The sequence below is a fragment of the Vollenhovia emeryi genome, unplaced genomic scaffold, assembly GCF_000949405.1.
Source record: "Vollenhovia emeryi isolate VEMERY1.0 unplaced genomic scaffold, V.emery_V1.0 DF939121.1, whole genome shotgun sequence".
NCBI lineage: Eukaryota > Metazoa > Arthropoda > Insecta > Hymenoptera > Formicidae > Vollenhovia > Vollenhovia emeryi.
Genome location: NW_011967245.1, coordinates 1,409,632 through 1,429,743, shown reverse-complemented (window position 1 = coordinate 1,429,743; position 20,112 = coordinate 1,409,632). Strand labels below are relative to the sequence as shown.

The window sequence follows — 20,112 nt, the reverse complement described above, 5'->3', positions numbered from 1 at the left end:
TTTTACCCCTTTCTCACTCTCTCCTCTCTCTTTCTTTCTCACACTATCTTTTTCTTATACATATATGTAAAATGCGGTCAACGTTTGCGTTTGTTCTATATAAAATGTATCAAAAGTCCTCTATTCGATTATTCTCGTTTTCCCTTTTCGCTGCTTCGTCTCTCTCTTGGCTCTTTCTTTTGGATCGTCGGCACCTATCGGTTAATCGAACTCTCTCTCGAGACGAGCGTTATCTCATCGCAATAATCTTAGGGCCGGGAACGCCATGGAAACATTGTCGAGAACGACTTTTGATTTTAATCGTGGAGCTTGTCTCGTACTCGCGACGTGAGACATCAGTTTAGTCGCCGCGTAACGCGCCGGATCGAACGAAAAAGAAAGCCAACACCCTCTCGACGCATGTATGTACATAATTCACAGAGGTTCGAGAGCACATTGGACTGACTCCGATACTCAATTGGCATTCTCCTCGCCGTCGATGCTCTCGTCCTGTGTCGTCGAATCGTCGCCCGAGCCGCCGGTTTGTACAGAACCGCGTTTCAGCCTCGTGGAGCTCAGACTTATTGGAGGACCACCGCGCCTTTAAACAAATCATACGTTACATTAGTTAAGCGACATGTCTCATTGTTCAAAATATACGTGTGCATAAATAAACGCGACAAAATATACACTATCAGTCAGTAGTTTCAAACATATTTCTCGCTTCTTTACGGATTAAAAATTCCCTCTTCAAGTTTAATTTTATATTTAAATATAAAATTCAATATCAAATATAATAATGTTAGATGCAATAATGCGTAGCTCGAACTAAAACAAGTAACAAAGTCGAACTATATATTATTCATGAAAAATATGTGGATTACACTTAAATTGATTTCATTTTACAAATTTAAATTTCGTTCAAATCTTCGTGTTGGCTAATAGCAAGTAAGAAGTTTTAAATGTAAGGGCTGTTACGTAAAACCGGAGAAGTCGGAGATTCTCTAGAAAATCGCATCGTCAAACTACCGACCAATAGTGCGTACTGCAAAGGTTCAATGATCAAAACATATGAAAATAAAACCACATTCACAAACAACTGCATTCAATGGGGATGCCGGGGGTTGAAATACGTCATTATCACACAAGGTAGCAGTTCAAGTCGGCATTATTATTTTCAGGGTTAGCGGTTTCAAATAAACCAAAAGAGCTCGTTTAACTCACTGTAGCACACTGGGGACACTAATGGGATTGTTTCCTAGCAAAAAACTCTCTCAGGTAGGATACCAATCGTTTTTTCTCTCTTGACACCTACACATGTCAGAAGTTGATCACTTCCTTCAAAGATAAAACACTACTTTAATACTGCCTCATTACGTTCGCCTAAGGTTACAGATACGTATGGCCTAAAAAAGTGTAACACAAAATAATACATATATAAATCATTCAAAGGTACAGTAGCCTCTTGCTACTCAATATCCTCCAAACATTTAACATTCTTTACCCCCAAACCTCTCAAAAGCTTCAACGCCTTTTGACATTTAAACGATATTTCCATCCCTTCACATTTATGTGTGCATGTGCGTGAGATAGAGAGAGAGAGAGAGACTAAAGATGTGAAATTACCTTAATTTATTCTTTAGATGCGTCAATTCCCGCGTGAGCTCTTCGTGAGATTCTATCATATCGTCCATCTCTCTCTGCGCTTTCCGTTTCATGGTCTTATGCCTACTGATCTCTTCCTCCGCTTCGTCCAACTGTCTCTTCAACGCCTTCATTCTGGCATTGACTTTCTCCGCCTGTTCTTTATACTGATCGGAATTTCGTCTCTCGTCCTCCAATTGCAGGCTCAGTTCCTTCAATTTCTTCTCCAGCTTGCGATTGATCTTCTGCTGGGCGAATCTCTCCTTGGCTTCGGTCTCGAGTTGCTCATCGAGATTGTTGATCTTCGACTCCAATTGCTGTATCGTGGCCTTGGTTTTGGCGCGCTGTGCGGTCTCCAGTTCGGTCAACTTGGCCTTGAGCTCCTTGTTCTGTCTCTCCAACAGCATCTTGTGCGACTCCAACTTTTGCGTGGTGGACCGCTCGGTCGCCAAGTCCGTTGTCAACTGCTCGATCACGATCTGACCTTTTCTGGCGCGATCCATCACGATCTCGGCGTTCGACTGCTCCTCCTCCAGTTCTTCCTCCAGAGTGGCGATTCTCGCCTCCAGTCTACGTTTCTCGTCCAACATCAGAGTGCCCTTATTGGCGTTGTTATTCACCTCTTCTTGAAGCTCGTCCCTCTCGTTCTCAGCGGTCCTTCTGGCGCGTTCGCTGCTGGCAAAGTCCTCGGTCAGTTGCAACAGATCGGCTTCTAAGCTCTTGACTTTCCTCTCGGTTTCCTTAGAAGCAGCCGCCAGTTCATCCCTAGCGGCTCTGGCTTCCTCCGTCTCTCTAGTGCAATCCTTGATTTGAGCTTGAAGTTTCTTCAGTTGCTTGAGCGCGTCTTCCTTCACCTTATTGTGCATCTCCAACTGTTGTTCGATGTCCTTGTAATCTGCCTCCATTTTCTTACGCGCTGCGATAGCCGCGGCACGCTGTTTCCTTTCATCCTCGAGCTCCGCCTCCAGGTCACGAAGCTGCTTCACTAATCCCCGACGTTTTTCTTCCGCTTGCTCCTCCTTAGTCTGGAGATCACGCTCGAACTGGGCTCGATACGCCTGTATGTTTACTTCCAATCGCAGCTTAGCATCTTCCGTGAATTGTAACTCGTCCTCCAATTCCTCCACTTGCGACTTCTGCTCTTGTAACTGCGACTCTAACGCACGTTTCGCCTTCTCCAACTCATGGACATTCTTGTCAGCGGTACCTTGGTTATTAACCAATTCGTCCAGTTCCGATTGTAGGCCTCTACGGCCCCGTTCAAGTTCCTCAACTTTCTCATTAAGCTCGTCCAATTCGCGAGTCAACGATAACACTCTTGTCTCCTTCTCGCGCGCTTCTCTCTCTGCGGCGTCCCGTTGCTCGGCATACTGCTCGGACACGGCCTTCTCCTCGGCCAGAACCTTGTCAAAGTTCTTCTGCTTCTTTTCCAACTCGAGTACCTTCGCTCGTTGCGCCTCCAACTCGATGATACTGTCCTCCAGTTCCGCCTGGATTTTCTTCTTCGATTTGTCTAGCTTGTCGTTGGCTGCCTGCAACTCTTCAACTTGCCGTTGGAGAGCCTCAATGTCCTTCGCGCAACGTTTTCTGGCCTCCTCGAGAGCGGCAGCCGCCTCTGCTTCATCGTCGGCACGTTTCTTGGCTTCGGCCAATTGAACATTTAGACTCAGCACTTGCTTGTCTAAGGCACGTTTCGCTTCCTCTTCCTCCTCAAGTTGATCGTGCAAGCTCTCTTTCTCACTTTCCAACGCGCGCAACTTCGAACTGAGGGCCAGTTTCTGCCGAGTCTCTTCTTCCAGTTGCTGTTGAAGTTCGGTAAACTGCGATTCGCAGGTGGCCGACGCCTTCAATGCCGCGGATGCTTTCAATTCAGCGGTTTCTAATTGCTGCATCACACTTTCCGCCTCTTGTTGCAGTTTCGTCACTTTCTCAGTTAACTCTTGTTTGTTTCGCTCTACCTCGGCCAATTTTGCATTAATTTCCACCAACTGTTGCTCCGCTTGCTTACGACGACGATCAGACTCCTGTCTGCTTGCGCTGACCGATCTCAGTTCTGTAGCCAGATCGGCGTTTTCGGCCTCCAGAGATCCTTTTGCCTTCTCCAGAACCGCCTTCGTCTTCTTCAACGCGTCCATCTGTTCGTTCAGAGCCGTCAATTCTTGCGTATGCTTATGACGCATGTCGGCGAGCGTGGCTTCATGCAACGACGTTTCCTCTTCGAGGTTCTTCTTCAGTGTCGCGAGTTCTTGTTCTCGTTTGCTTCTCAACTCCTGTTGAGCCGCGGTAGTATCTAGAGAATCGAGCAATTCGTTTTTCAACGCCTCGAGCTCCTCATTCAAATCACGCTTCTGTTTCTCCGCTTTGCCCCTAGCCGCCTTCTCAGCTTCCAAATCTTCCTGAAGTTCGGCTAATTGTGATTCTAATTCTCTAAGCGCTTTCTGAGCTTGGGCTTTAGCGGCACCTTCTTCATCCATCTTCGCCATGACCTGATTGAGCTCCTCTTCGCGTTTGCCAAGTTGAAGCTGCATTTCCTCAACTTGCGTTTTCCTCTCGGCCAATTGCTCCTTCAAGTCCGATACCTCAGTCTCGACTTTCCTCTTGGACCTATCCACCTCCTGTCGTTGCTGATGATCTTTGAGAAGTCTCTCCTCGAGATCGGCAATCGTTGCTTCATGCTTAGCCTTCAATTTCGACAAATGCTTTGCCTTCTCCTCTTCCTCGGCCAAAGTCTGTGAAAGATCATTGGCACGTTCCTCGAGGATCTTTTTCTCTTTCAGCAACTTTTGATTAGTATCTTCCGAAAGAGCGAGATCTTCTTCCAATTTCTTGATCTTTGCATCACATTGGACTTTTTCCAATTGCAATTTTTGTCTAGCAGCTTCCTCCTCTTCCAGTTGCTCCTCCAGATCGCTGATGTTCAACTGTAACTTCTTCTTCTCTTGGGTCAACGCGGCGCTTCTCTCTTCTTCTTCCTCAATACGCGCTTCCAAATCGTGCAAAATTTCCTCCAGCTCTTGCTTTCTCGCGGCCAGCCTAGCCCTCATCTCTTCGGCCTCCGCGCAAAGCTCAACCTCCGCCTGCAATTGCTCGGCCAGCATAGTCTTTTCTTCGATCGCCTGCTGATATTTGCGCTCATATTCCTGAGCCGAGTGCAGCTGCAACTCGAGCTTGTCGCGAACCTGCTTCAATTCATCCTCCTTCTGCGTGAGTTTTTCCTCCTGCTTGGTAACCTCCAGCAGAGGCTTCACCTTGGTGTACAACCGCCACCATTGCCAGTTGCGCAACTTCAGGTAGGCCGCACAGTTTCTCTGGATAATGCGGATCGCGTTAAGCTGCTGCAGACGTTTCTGATAATTACGCCTGGCCAAGAAACCGCGGCAAAAGGCCTGGAAATTGACGATTATGTCCGTGATCTTGTAGTCCCTCTCCTCCTCCAAGTGGGCCAACACCCCGGCACGGAAAAAGATCTTCGATTGTCCAACGCGATACAGGTTCGGATCTAGCTCCAATGCTTGGATCTACAAGAAAAGTTTATTATTTAGCAATACATTCTTATATCGTTTTCGATCGAGACGCGCAAATATGAAGATACATACCATCTTTTCGCAAGCCTTCTTCCCGTCCATGAATCCCTTGGGGATAGCATTCGGAGTAAGCAATTCGTAGCGTTGTCTGAATTCTTGGAACGGAATTCTGTTTGGAAAGCCTTGCCGGCAGATACGGATACCCTCCAACACGCCGTTGCATCGCAGCTGATCTAGCACAAGCGGAGCGTCGATCTTACCGGCTCTCTTCTCGTGATTCGGGATAATACATCTGACGAAGTTCGGATTCGTGTTGCGCAACGTCACCATCAGCTTGGCCAACTGTTCTTTGTACAGTTGCGAAACCGTCCTGAACATGCCCTTCCTCGTCCTCGCACCGAACTGCGTGTCCGTAAGCGCTTGCTGCGCCATGCCGACGATCTCGGCGTCTTTCCAGATATGACACACAAACGGATCCTGCGAGGCTTGCAGAAGACTGACGACGTTCTCATTCAACGGGTCCATGTTCTTCATCAACCACTTGGCGGCAGAGTAGTCCACCTTGCCGGCATAATGGATGATTGCGAAGTCGGCCACACCGCGGAAGTCAGTCTTCATGAACTTTGGGTGGACACTGTGAGCGCCAACCAACTTTTCCACGAATGTCTTGTCTGTGGCTTTAGGGAACCAACACTCCTCGTCTAAAAGCGCCATAATGCCCATCGGTTTGTCGATCAGATCGATCGTCGGCTGCAGATCCAACCCAAAGTCTATGAACTTCCATTCAATTCCCTCACGCTGATATTCCTCCTGCTCCAGAATAAACATCGTATGATTGAACAATTGTTGCAGTTTCTCATTCGTGTAATTGATACACAGCTGCTCGAAGGAATTCAGCTCGAATATCTCAAAACCGGCCATATCCAATATGCCAATGAAGCTGGCACCCTGTCGCTTCGTTCTGTCAAGGGACCTGTTGATTCTATTCACCAGCCAACGGAACATCCTCTCGTAGCAGGCCTTTGAGATTGCTTCCACCGCGAATTCCACTTGCTCCTTCGTCTGCGCTTTCGTAACGAAATCACGGCCGACCTTGATGCGCGGCTTCAAGAAGGCTTTCGTCATCTCGGTCACGCTTAGGCCCAACAAGTGCGAGATCTTCTGCGCCACCGTGTTGTCCGGTAACGTCGCCTGATCAGAATTTCGTTCCTGACGGAACTGCATCGAACCAAACAACATCACGGCGGAAACGATACGGAAGATGGAGGAGAAGTCCTCGTTGGTCATGCCCATGATGTGCATCGACTTCACCGTCGAGAAGAATTCCGCGGAGTCGTCGACACCAGGAACCGGTAGAGCCCCATTCGACAGGAAGGGATAGTGCTTCGGATCTTCCAGTATAAATTCCTCTGAAAGAATTGACGAGCCATCACAAGTTACGAATATTGAGCGCAATGAAGGCTACGAAGATTCTTTGTTTTACGTATCGTCTGACTCACTCTTTTGTTCCACTGAGGCGCCCGCCAACAGCTGATAAAATATGTGGAAAGTCCTTTCATCTTTCGCTTGCCGAATGGCTCTCGACTTCTCTAGAAGATACGTCTCGATGTTTGCACCGGCTATATAACCGGATGCATCAAAATTTATTCTTATAAATTTACCCTGCAACACAAGAATTACTATATAATAACGATTACTCGCAATAGGATGGGGAAATAGTATGCGAAAACAAAAAGCACACTGCATCCCGAAATTATCGATGAAGAATTATTAATGTAACTTACGAAACGGGATGAATTGTCATTCTTCACGGTCTTCGCATTGCCAAATGCTTCCAAAATTGGATTTGCTTGAAGAAGCTGTTGCTCGAGCTCACCCTATGATGAAAAAGATTTCAACAATTAACTTCGACAAACATTATCGAAAGTATTTATACTTCGAGATTGATAAAAATAGCGCTAATGAGCAAAGTAAATGGCTTATGGCGCACATTAAGAAATAATGCAATGAACTCGTTCTTTTCAATGCAAAGCAAGTGAAACCAAAGAATCCATTTCTGCGAGTTCTTACAATTCTTATGGATGTTCAATTATACATAGAAAGAATTATTACACAGTGAACAACAAAGATTCTTTACGAACATAAATACGTAACAAGTGTCGAACGATACTTTTGAATTGTTGAAAACATTGTCCACATAAAATGTATCTAATAATATATGAGATATTGTTCGATTAATAATATTTAATAATATTGAAAATTATGTTAGTAACAATATAAAAACAAATATAAAACTTTAGCATTAATAAAACGTATAAAACCTGTTTAAAAGAGTAACTTTGTTAGACTAGTAAATAAGTTAAAAAATATTATCTTTACTTTTAATTTATCTATTACAAAATATTTCGCCAGAAACATAAAACACAAGAACGATGACGATTTAACGCCGATTGTATACAGTAACGCTAAATATGTACAATAGCTAATAAGAAATAGATCAATAACGGCGATAAGCGATTATTATAGATTATAATCGCTATCTGAAAATATCGACGATATAAAAAAAAGGGACGAAACTTAACCGGTTATTTCGAAACGTTCATCATTTACATACAACGACGCAAATTAATTCAATGAATTTATTTTAAAGGAGCACGACTAGCATGAAAATTTTCGTTTGAAAGGCTTTCGGTGGCAAATCGTAAATTTATTAAAGTAAAATAAATTGTCTATCGTGTAAATATAAAACATTTATATTTCCACTTTCGAACGTCAGAACATTATTCGTGTCATTTTCGAGATGGAATATTTTTACATTCAACTACAAGCATAAGCGTTAACGAAATCTTTCACGCTTCCTTGCTCAGCGATGTGTAATACGATTAACACAAGCGCATCAAGCGAATCGAAGATCGATTTTTGCAACTTGTTAAACTGCAGCGCATCGAGAAAGGGTTAAAAAAAAGAAATAAACACCAATAATCGACGACAAAAGCAAGCTGTAAGGCAAGACACTTATCACGACACCACACCAGTGTTAATATCGTTTCCTCCCACTTTCTTTCTCCCTGTCTCACGTTAATTACCGCAAACTTTTCCGTGACACTCCCAGATCCCTGGATCCGCAAGCAGCAGGAAACAAGAGGCAAGGGGAAGCTTCGTTAGCCACGAGAACACCGGTGGTTCCGACAGTTTTTGCAACGATTAATTTCTCACAGGAGGGTAATGCGAAAATGATACAATTACATATCTACGCGCGAAACGCATGCAGGTACCGAGAGGTCGTTGTCCTATTAACGCGTCACGTTCAAAAGGATTTCTTTTCGTTCATCTTTTACCTCCAAAAGAATTGCGAGATACGTTCCCACCCTTCAAAAAAATGTCTTAACAAAATTAAAGCGTATAATTCAATGCGTTATAAAAATGCATCCTAATATACACAGACATTGCAATCGATCGTAATATCCTCAGAAATAACACACCCTCTAAAAGACAATCAGTGGATTCTCACTGAGAACAGTGAATAGTCGCCGATTGGCTTTTTAAAGAGTAAACTTGGATTCAAATCATTCACACCTCGCAATTCTTTTCGAGACGTCATTTTCTTTATTTTACAACATGATAATTTCTTATCGTACCCACCACGCTTAAGTCTTTTTATAAAAGTACGTGGTAATCATATAAATAAATATATACATTTTGTGTTGATGTGTTTATATGCAATTTATTGTGTCATATTTTTTTCCCGTAACCATGTGTGCAACGTTATTCCGGTAATATACACCGGTCTCTCCCTTTCTCTTTTTCTTTCTCTCTCGGTACGTGCGTTATTGAAGATAAATAAAAAAAATCGAAAGAGACTGTTAGTAAGGGGATGGATAAGCGGGAAAATAATACCAAGCCCCGCGCCGCAGGCGTCGTCAGCCGCCTGAGCCGGGCGGCTGTTTCTTTCGTTAACTTACTATGATTAATGCCGGGCTCGGAGTCTAGGTGGGCGGCCGCCAAAAGTCAGCACCGAAAATAAAAGAATTTTCAGCATTAGAATCAGAATCGACCATGGGTGCTTTCGAGTCGCGCTTACGTCCTTGGTCCGCGCGATTCCCTCGGGTCCGTGTACCGAATGGCAGGTACACGAAGGACAAATCGGCCGGCAAAGCAACGCACACACCCGAGTGAAATCGTATCTCGACGGTGGAATCAATTCTTTCTTTTATTTTACTTATTGGGTTCGTTTTTCCGATTTTAATTTCGATGTTGAACGAGACAAAGTGGACTTGAAAATAAATGTGTCAGATGCTGAATTGCAGAATTTAGTTTTGACGCGCGATAACGCCGCGGCACTCGAATTCTTGGTGGATCTAAAGTCGATTCGGCTAAAGCTACAAGATTAAACAATTTCTCGCAGTGGATCAACTGATCTCACGAATTCTTCCAATTCAATCGAAATTCAATCCGAGTAGCAAGAAAAATATTCACTGGCGAAAGGGAAAGGCGCGACGCTGAGACAGACTCGCGAAACGTTCGCCAAGGGATCGTGGGCGCCAAACTCATCAAGGAATTAATGATGTTAAAAAAAAAATAACCCGGCAGCTGCGGGACACCCTGTGTACTCGGGCAGTAACGCCCCGATCGGCACGGTTTGAAATGTCCGTGGTGGCGCGTCGGCGAAACAAGCGAGCTTATTTGCTCTTGTGCATGCGGAACGATCAGGAATGTGCTGGCTGTGAACAAAAGTAAGACGATAATGCAGCCGATGCGATAGCATGCAGTCGTACCGTAGGCGAGTGTGTTCTCGTTTTACAGACTTTTTCTTTTACACATACACTTTTGCATGTACAAACGCCGCGTGCGATCGGCGGCGAGGAAGGAACATTAAGAAGAAATCTGATACGCTGAAAAAGGTAAAATCTTCGCGAGATTTGCGCGTGCAAAATCCAGTCGAACGAGACGAGGCACTTGGCTGATCTCGATTGCGCGATTTTAAAGATATATTTGAATAAGGTATTAATTTTTTTTCAACTAGAACAAGCGACCGATTTCCTCAATATTGATTGTAACACCAATTCTCCGTCCTCTCTTCAGAGACGGAGAGAAATGCAATTCCAAATTAGCAGACGGTTTTTACGGAATTAGTTAAATTTAACGGAAGCTGGCAGTGTTCGAATTGCTGCAAAATGAGGCTTTTGCCTTTGCCGAAAATAGCACCAACTCTCTCCAGATTCATCGAGGAATACAAATTACCCCTGTCACCATTTCGCTAACCAACACTTCCATGTTATTTACTCACTACGATTTCAACTTGGCCAAAGTTTGCTGTACAAAGTATTAGATACGTGTGCGTCAGATGTGCGTACTTATTATACACCGACATGCTCTATGTACATGTGCACTGACTCGGTCTAGTAAAGGCCGTTAAAAAATCAGACAGATAACACGAAAATTTAATTGCGTCGATTGCGTGTCCTATGCGACCTGCAAAGATTAGTCTGCGACAATTACCGTCGCGACAAGAAGCGATAAGGTCCGTTGAGCGCGAAGTGCTGCAACGGGATTAGTTTAATACGCGAAAACGGTCAACGTACAGATTTTACTAACGATGCACTGTTACGCGGAATATTTCGCATTTTTTCCCCCCTCGTTGTGGACAACAGAATTAAACCGCACCGCGATGGTGAAAATTAACCCTTTGAAGCATACCTTTTGCTATTGAACTATTTTTTTTTGTGAAACTTTGTATACAGCGGTTTTCGGGGTCGCTGATTACGTATCCGTTATCAGATTTTCATAATTCAAGATAGCGGATTCAAGATGGCGGAATTCAAAACTGAAAAGAATAACAAATTAATAAAATTCGTATGGCTCAAATATGATAAACACAAATTTGAAGGAATAAAGGACTAAGAGCCGTGACAGGGTGTTAAGTCCTTTATTCCTTCAAATTTGCGTTTAAAAGAATAACATCATTCAACTGCAATTCAACTATTTCAACTGCTAAGAAATTATTTAGATGCTATTAGGACTGATGGAATCTAAATTCCAGTTGAAAATTCTTATAGAATATAAAAAATAGCGCGCGCGACATGGCGGATGCAATATTGAAATTTGATCATTTCTTAGAATTCACTCATTCTTAGCATTACTCAGAGCTAACGATGCGGACGTGACGAGTCCCTCAACACCGTAATCAAACGAAAGTGCTGAAAAACCTGAAAACTTAAAAAATTCACGTACTTCGTATCCGCCATTTTGGGTCATTTTGGGCCATTTTTTATTTTTAAAATCTGACATCAGATTAGTAATGAGCGAGCCCGAAAACTACAAAGTTTTCAAGGGATAATCTTAAAACACTTGGTCAATAATGAATTTTTCCGAAAAAATTGCTCTCTTCATATTTGTTTAATTATCAAACTTTTACAATAAATGTTAAAGACTACTCGACTCTGTCTTTGTGTTCTTTTATTGCCAAGAAATCCAAAAAATGCAGAAGACCCGATCTAAATGCGTTAACTAGAAATTAAATGACCAAAAAGTAAACGAGCTGAGGTGGTAACGTGGGTTGCTTCAAAGGGTTAAGTGCTGAAGATCCGAGGACGGCCTGTCGAATTCTCGCGAAACGATCGCTCCAAATTTTAAGGAAAAAAAAAAGAAGAAGAAAAGAACAGTCGGAAGAAAACGCGCGCGACGGGACAACTGGGAGCGCAAATTTCTACTTGCTCCTTTTTTTTAAATCTATGACAGGCCTAGATTCCGCGCTCGCGAGATGAGTCACAGGCGCGGGCACAGGCCGGGCTCGCGTGACTCGAGAGAATCGGCAAGAGACTCGGTCCGATAAGTGGACCGTTTGTCTGGAAAAGGAGAGGTCCTTCGGTGAGTGCGATGCGCGCGTGCCTCCGACTCCGTCCTCCTTCCTCATTGCCGTCGCCGTGATGTCGCGAGCCACCGTGTGTGTACGCGACGCAATACAGATCGATTGGGCTTAATTAACGTATAAACAAGCGTCCATCCGCCGCTCGGGTCGTGAGTGCGAGGCGCAAACTCATGGTAATCGAAAATGTGTTAAGGCTCTCTCGCGGGGTCCGACCTTCGATCGAGTGGCCGGAGAAGTCGCGATCCGCGCGGATCTTCGAAAGGAGCGAGCTCCTCTCGCAGCGTTGCTCCTTTTGCAGCGACCGGCTTCGCGTTTTCGATCGCCGCGAGGCCCGGGACCGGCGGTGGGAAAACGTCGCTCGTTGCCATTTAATAAAGTCGACTATTTAAGAGACAACAAAAGTTATTCCTCATCGTCGGACGTTCCCCTTCTTCCTCTTTCCTTAAATCAAATTTATGAAGGCTCCTCCCCTCGGTTTCGCTACTCGTACGATACTGAAGTACTTGCGGTGTGTATTCTCTTAAGAATTGTGGTGTCTAACAACTAGAAATGGTCGAGTACGCGAGAAGATTCAAATTTCCATTCCAAGCCTACTTTTTCGAATTTGTTATCGCCGGAACGATTGGCTGTAAAATATCGCAATATTTCTCAGAGCGTGAGACTCCCCCGCGCCACTTCGATGTATCTTACCATGCACTGTTACTTACGAAATCGAGCCCTCGACGTGCGCCACGCTTTCAAAATGCCCGCGAGGGACTAAATTATATTGTTTGCTCTCAACACACGGCCGCCATTATTTCTGCCTAAATTTTTATCTGATTCACGGACGCTAAAAATAGCCATGTGACTTGTAAAATTTACAAAGGCGGTTACAAGACTCCGCGAGGCCAGAAAACGTCAGGCGGACAGGACGGAGAAACGAATGTTGCCGGTCGAAGATTGTATCTGCACGTCTCTCCTCTTTTCTTTTCTTTTTTTCCTACTCGCCGTCCTTCTACCCGAATCTCGGCGTAATTTGCGATCCGGGGGGAAAAAAACAGTTCGTTCCCTGCATCTTCCTCGATTTATTAATAACGTTGCGCTTCGCGCGATGCTACGGATTATGCTTTTCAAGTATCCCGGCGAAACGCGCGAGAACAAAGAAGCCACTGTACGCGAACCTGTACGGCAGAGGCTCTCAAACAATCTCGCTCTCTCCCTCTCTCTTTCGTTTCTTAATAAGCATTTAAAAAATTCTCGAACTCCCACACAGCTCTTTGAAGAGAGAACGTCAATCCATTGCTTAAAAAAACATACTAAGTTTATAAAATTTCTTTTAGCAGGCATTTATGATATAACATTGAAATTTCGTAGTCGCGACATTGACAGCTTCATCTGGAAAAGTCAAGATTGCGGACTATAAAAGACACTGCGTTAACCCGGCGGAGAAAAATGTCTACGCGGAAGGAACTTTCTCCTAACACTCACCTGAAAATCACGTTGTGGGACGACGTGGCATTTCGAGGAATTTTATGAATTTTGAAAATTTTACTAGTACAATGTATGGTAAAATTGCTATGTTGTCCCACAATTACAAGTTACTGGTAAAATGTACGACAAAATTTCAAAATTGCTTATAAAATTGACTATGTGCATGGTAAAATGCATGGTAAAAATTCTTCGAAATGCCACGATTGCGTGACTTTCGGATAAATTTAAAAAAAAAATACAATTCTCTCTCTGCGATTTCTCTCCTGTTATTTCAGGATCGGTCATTCGAGCATGGGAGTCTGTTCGGGCGATAACGTGAAGAATCTTAACGGGTTTCGCACGAGACGTCTGGTTTCCTCTCCGGAATCAATTCGGCAGTGACGGACACGGGATTTCGATGGCACCGCGAGTAAGGACGTCACGAATCGGATATTGAGGTTGCGTTTCCGGCGGCGGAAGTGAGGTTTTCCGAGTCTCGGAAAGGCTGACGCGATTGCGGCGAGCCTGGCGACTCGATTACGCGAAATTTCGACGCCATTAACGCCGGACGGTCCGCATTGTCGCCGCGCCAGTCATCCGGTAAGACTTCGGCATTGACACTTCGCACATCGAAGTCGACCCAATGATCCGCGATCAACTCGAAACGCGGTGCACTTCGCAAAATTTGCCAGCTGTAAAAGTAATCGCTGTTTCAGACGACGTTGAAAGTATGAAAACGCAGCCGCAGAAAAAATTTCCGGATCCAATGCTATTACACTTCAATGTATCATAGAAATCCCGCTTCAGTTCACATCTAGGAAACGAGCGTGTTTTGACGACGCTTCGACTAGGAAGATGGGGAAAAAAAAGAAGAGAGCCACGCGCAAATAATTGGCTAAACACGTTCACGGCCGAGCATTGTAATCGCATACCACGATCGCTCGGGTAACAAACGCCGTTGTAGTTAAATCTATTTAGCGAGCAGCGCGTCAATTGTAGTAGCCGCTCGTCGCGGCGGTTCCGACGTAGTCGCTTTGGTCATTAACCTTGGCAGCGCGTATAGTTGCGGGCAGACCGTCTATCGCGTAAACATAATTGTGCGTGAGGTAATCGGAACCTTTCAACCGTAACGGCATTATTACGCGCACGCCAACACGGTCGTTTTAAGTCGATTAAAAATCGTATACGGGAGGACGGGACGCGCGCGCGGAATACGAGATGGTATTTATTAAGGAAATCGAGTCGAGAGGCATCGCATGGCTCCAGTTTCTCCCGCTTCAAATTATAGTAATCGCGCACGTCGCCTCGCCTCGCCATCCCGCAATTATAACGTCCCGTTTTATATAACGTGTTGAATACTTTCTTCCGCCCCCTTTAAATATCGAAAACGTGACGTAACGCGAGGCGAGAAGTGTTCCGACGTCACCTCAGCCTCGGAAAATGTCGGTTGACGAGGGGCCCCTCTCGCTGCTTTTCGAGCAACCTACGCGCACAGACATATTAACCATAGGTTGACACGTCACCTTTAACTTAATAACATCCGTAGTTTATAAAACTGGCGAGCCACAACTATTCCTCAGAAGAATGGAATGACCGCGATCCTTAACTACGAATGTTATTAAATGCTAAATATATTAAATACCACATGCCTCGGTGGTCAAATTGGTGAGACGCCCAGAGTGTAGGGGAAGTCCAGGTTCGAACCCTGGCAGAGGTAATATTTTTCGCATTAAATTTCTTTAATTAGAATTTGCCAGCCAAGCGTCGTCCAGCAATTTTCTACATTGGTTAATCGTGTACTGGCGTCAAATAATTCTTTGCGTTAAAAGCACGAAGTTGCTTGAATTAAATGTCACGGGCTGCCACAAACATAGAAAATTCACTCGATTGTATTTGCTGTGGATTTTAAGCAGTCAACTAGATATCCAGATTATTAAGACAGCTATAGGATGGCTGTCATTCGTTAGTACTGATGTTGTTTCAATGATTTTATTTCAATTACACTGATCTTGTTAATACAACATCATTTTTTCCGTGCTCAGGCGGATGGCCTCGCTGTCTCGTAAGCAATCTATGGTTAATATGTCTATTAGCGAATTCGGTTGTTTGCACTAGGGCGCACTGAGCCCACACGAAGGCAGCCTTAAGACAATGTTTTATGTTCTAAGCCTTCGTCTTGAGGTAACGCACAATAACTGTCTCACGTCTTAAGAGCACAAGACTATTCTGCTGTGGCCCTAAAGTTCGCTTACTGTCGATTCTTAAATATAGGAATCGCTTTAAATCTCTCTTGAAATACTTCTTAGTCAGCAAAATAATCTGTATAGCATCCATACGGATCATTTTTTGGCTAAATACTCTTCGAACGTGTATTTAAGACGAAGCTAGATATAAGAAGAAACGAGCCTCAGTGTGCACTCAGTGCGCTCTAGTGCGAGCAATCGAATTCGCTACACGTGTACGTTTCCGGAGACCAGAGATCAGTCGCGCGCGCGTCTCAGGAAGCTCGCGGGAAGCACATCGGGAGGTTAAATGGCTCGTATAAACCGCGGTGGTTCAATTCGCCGGACGAGCGCGTGTCTTCGGCGAGCGAGCGAGCGCGCGCGTGAGACACAATGGATTCGCCGCGTGGCGAAAACCGCCGGCAATGACGACGACGGCGACGACGAACGTGCTAATGGACGTTGACTTACCGCGTTGGACTTGGGTTTCGACGCGGCCACATAGGCCAAATATTGAATCACTTTCTTCGTGTTCTCGGTCTTGCCGGCACCGGACTCGCCGGTGCACAAAATCGACTGGTCCTCGCGATCTGCAACGGGCACAGAACACTGACGATTGTAGATCGTTGAAGTGAGCATAATTAAATGATAGAATTGCGCAGGTAGAACCCGGTTTTTTTTTACAACCGGATTAGATTCCAGCGAAACAGGATCGTGAAAATTAAAAGTCGTAAAAAAATAATTTCCAGCGATTGAACGAGACGGATTCCAAAAATTATCAAAATTTTCTCAAGTGTGTACTAATACTGCTGTTTTTTTAAATAATAAATTATTTTAAACACACGTTTCACTTGTATTTGAGGTAATTACTTTGGTAATTACTTGGAAAACGTCGCTATGAACTGCCGTAAAATAAACCGTCGTAAAACGAGTCTACCCGTATTTAGAAGCCTTACACGAAGAGAATTTCCTCTTTACCTTGAAAATCATGTAATTGCGGGACAACATTTTGAAGAATTTCATGAAAGTTTTTGAAATTTTACCATACATTCTGCTTGTAAAATGCACGATAAAATTTAAAAAAAAACCTCTCACAAAATTCTTCGAAATGCCACGTTGTCCCACGATTACATAATTTTCAGGATAAATCTGAAGAAAAGGTTCTCCCCGTGTAGGCATCTTGGATTTTCTGAGAACTACGTTTCAAGCGTAATGCGTGTTGGAAACGGAATAACATCGCATGCTACAGCAGACCTTCGGAACTTGACGAAGTAATTTCGAGAAATCATGCAAAATAATTATTTATAGATTACAATTTTTTCCTTTTTTTTCATCGTGCAAGACTAAAATAATGAAAACTTGGACTTTGCGAGCGAATCAACGAGACTCATTTATTTATCGCAATTGAAGTCTAAATAAAAGACACGTTTCTATTTTCAGAATCCTTGTCTTTCAAATGAAATTAGATTTCGATGCGCCGGCTAATTTTACACTAATTCGGTGCTGATAAAAAATTCAAATTATGCCATTACCTTGCAACATGGAACGATAAGCCGTATCGGTAATGGCAAACACGTGTGGTGGCACTTCGTGTCTCTTGATACCTTTGTACCTTTCCATGATCTTCTCTGTGTATATCGGCAGTCTCTTGTAAGGGTTTACCACGACGCAGAAGAGGCCGGAGTACGTCTGTAAGGAGAAAAGATTTCGATTACGATAATTCCAATTGTATCGAGCACGGTATTTACAAAGTCTACAAATTGACACAGTTGGGCAGCCCACGGCTCTCTCTCTTGAACGAGAAACGAAAGCCTTATCTCGTTAATTAGCGGACCTAATAGCCTCGTGTCTTTTATTCATATCTCCCGTGTAAGAATATTATCTTCGTTTCATCGACCAATTATCGCGCCGATCGCTTCATTCAGATTTGCCAGAGCCGAGCGGGAGAGCCCGCGAGCGCTCGCGGGGCCCGCTCGAGCGACCCAATTGTTTCGGCGGGCATTGTTTCCGCTGACGCTGATGAGCATTCCAGGAATTCCCCGGCGATAGCGCGCGAGAGCGAGCTGGAACGGAGCAACGTAAAGCTCGATGGAATGTCCGATCGATGACGTCACGTTCACCATGCGACGGCGGTTCGCGAGCGCGAGGTAGAGAGCGAAGCCGAGGCAGAAGGAGGCCGACGTGCCGCCGCGCTTCTGGTTCGCCGCTCTCCGGCGTCTTCTACCTCCGCGCCGACACGCCGCCGCTCTCCCTTTCTCGTTCGGTCGCATGTGCGTTCACTCGCACGTTGGCACGTTTTCTCCGCCGCGCCGACACGCGCGCGTGCACTCGCCGGCGGCCCAGGGCCCCGGCGTTCGGTACGACCGCCGGTCCCGAAACCGAGAGCCTTGACTCCCGCTACGATCCACGGCGAAACGAGCCGCTTCCAGGAATCGGTGGCTCCGAAGGTACCGAGGGGTCCAGAGATGAACCGCGGAAATGCGCGCGACTCACGGAGAGCAGCGTGTTCGGGTTGTCGGACGATTCTCAGCGAGCGAGACTAATCTTAGCTTCATTTATTTTTTATCTCTTTCTACCCAGTGTAAGCACAAGTCGCTTTCATATTGCTAGCAAAAGTTTAGCGTCTCACTATACATCTACGTCGTTTATCGTGCCGTCGTTCGCTAGCATTTCATGTCGGAAATGATACATTTGCATGATCCGAACATCACGCTAGCGTAGAGACCCTGAAATCAGAGACTGGCCATAAGAGTTCGTCATCTTCGATCGTAGATCTTCGTAGAAGAGTGAGATAGCCTATGTTTCTCTCTCACTCTCACGGGAATTTGACGAACTCTTATGGCCAGTCTCTGATTACAGGGTCTCTACGCTGGCATCAAGTGCTTGACCAGATGTAATAGTTCTAACATGTTTAGATCTGTTGGAAAATTGAAAACAAGGTGTGCCAATTCATCGTTAACAGTATTGTTCTCTCTTTAGCTGTGCACTACGACAATATGTTAACGCTATGCTGACTGTGCTTAAATCACTCAAACATTGAATTCATATTCCTAGCATCAGTTGTTGGCATTTTATTTCCACACATTGCACACTGGCTATCTGAGTCAGGCCCGGTTTCACCAAACGTCGTTCAACTTTAATCTTAGTTTACTTCACGCTTGTCTCTTTCTAAAGCAGCAGTTAGAAAGAGATAAAGAATGTATTAAGCTAAGGCTAAAGTTAAGCGACGTTGGTGAAACCAGGCCTAAGTAAGAGGGCAGTTAGAAAAAGACAAAGGATTAAGCTAATTGTAAGATCAAAGTTAAACGTGACGTTGGTGAAAACTAGGGTAAGGATGCGTTTCTCCTTTATTTCGACGTAACGCATGGCGCTTTATAAAATTCGGGACGGGAAAACGTGTCTGCAAACCTACGAGATCATAATTAGATTGACGTGTCAAATGTTTCTAACGCTTGAATCCTAATCGCGCGCTGAGAAAAGCGCGCGAGACGAAGAATTTCTCGAATCTCTCGATTTCAAGATGAAACATTTACACGGGGAAACGCATTCGTGTGTGCACATCTTATTACGCGGCTATTATGCGCTCGCAGAGAAATTATTTATCTCAAAGTCTAGGGAGTCAAGAGGATAATGTACTGCCGGCCAACAGATGTTACTCAAGTACGAATTATTCTTCTCGTCAAGCGACACTCAATTCGTTAATTCCCGTTCAATTCCCGCTGTTCGCCCAAGAGGAAAAGTCTGATGACATCTTTATTTAATTTTCGACTGACAGATAACAAAATGTATTAGAGCTGCTCAATTAGATTCAATAAGACTCTTGATACGTCACGTAAAATAACGTCATTGATATCGCACTGCGGACTCCCTCGCTTTAAGATAATTTACTTGGAAAAGCACTATCGTTCGCGGAGATTTCCATATAAATTTGTGATAAGATAGAAGAATCTTATCCGCCGGAAGCGTATCATTCGACTTGAAAAATACACTTCGCTTAATTATTAACGTCGAGATCAAATCCACTCGTCAGTTTTACCGTCGGACCCCTCAATTTCACGAGCTGAGATAAGCTTCAGTGACGCGTAAAATACTTTGCTATTGCGATATTTGCATAGGCTTAGCAATTTACGATTCAGTTCAGCCGGATCGAAAGTGTTTATCGCAACGCGAAGTGCGCCTCACTACTACCACAAGGATATCCGCTAACAAGCGAATAAATCATGTATCTCGCGTATACGGCGGACAGACGGACCCCTATGACTAACTAACGAAGGGATGCTTAATCTCTCGTGGCGCGATATCGAAACGGAGCAAAGTTATTTAACCTTTTATCAGCGCGGGCGAGCGCACGCGCGTGGTATCCTTCGGGATCGTCTGGCAACTTGCAAAATAACGTTTTCACATTTCCCTACGCACCGTCTCGCAT

The 20,112-nt window shown here is 44.6% G+C and overlaps 1 protein-coding gene across 4 annotated transcripts in view; it reads right to left on the bottom strand.

Annotated features, from left to right (window-relative positions):
- Positions 1-55: 55 nt before the first annotated feature.
- Positions 56-20,112, bottom strand: part of LOC105570188 (myosin heavy chain, non-muscle) — a 44,783-nt gene continuing 24,726 nt past the window's right edge. The window contains exons 2-10 of one of the 4 annotated variants that reach the window (XM_012027201.1): positions 17,219-17,375; positions 16,158-16,276; positions 9,110-9,133; positions 8,234-8,263; positions 6,932-7,024; positions 6,647-6,809; positions 5,220-6,556; positions 1,606-5,141; positions 56-580 (exon numbers count right to left, since the gene is read on the bottom strand). In XM_012027201.1, coding sequence (XP_011882591.1) covers positions 454-580; positions 1,606-5,141; positions 5,220-6,556; positions 6,647-6,809; positions 6,932-7,024; positions 8,234-8,263; positions 9,110-9,133; positions 16,158-16,276; positions 17,219-17,375 — 5,586 coding nt within the window. In that variant the 3' untranslated portion in view covers positions 56-453. Of the gene's footprint in view, positions 581-1,203; positions 1,386-1,605; positions 5,142-5,219; positions 6,557-6,646; positions 6,810-6,931; positions 7,025-8,233; positions 8,264-9,109; positions 9,134-16,157; positions 16,277-17,218; positions 17,376-20,112 lie in introns of those variants that run through there. The other 3 variants (XM_012027204.1, XM_012027202.1, XM_012027203.1) reach the window with 3 other exon arrangements.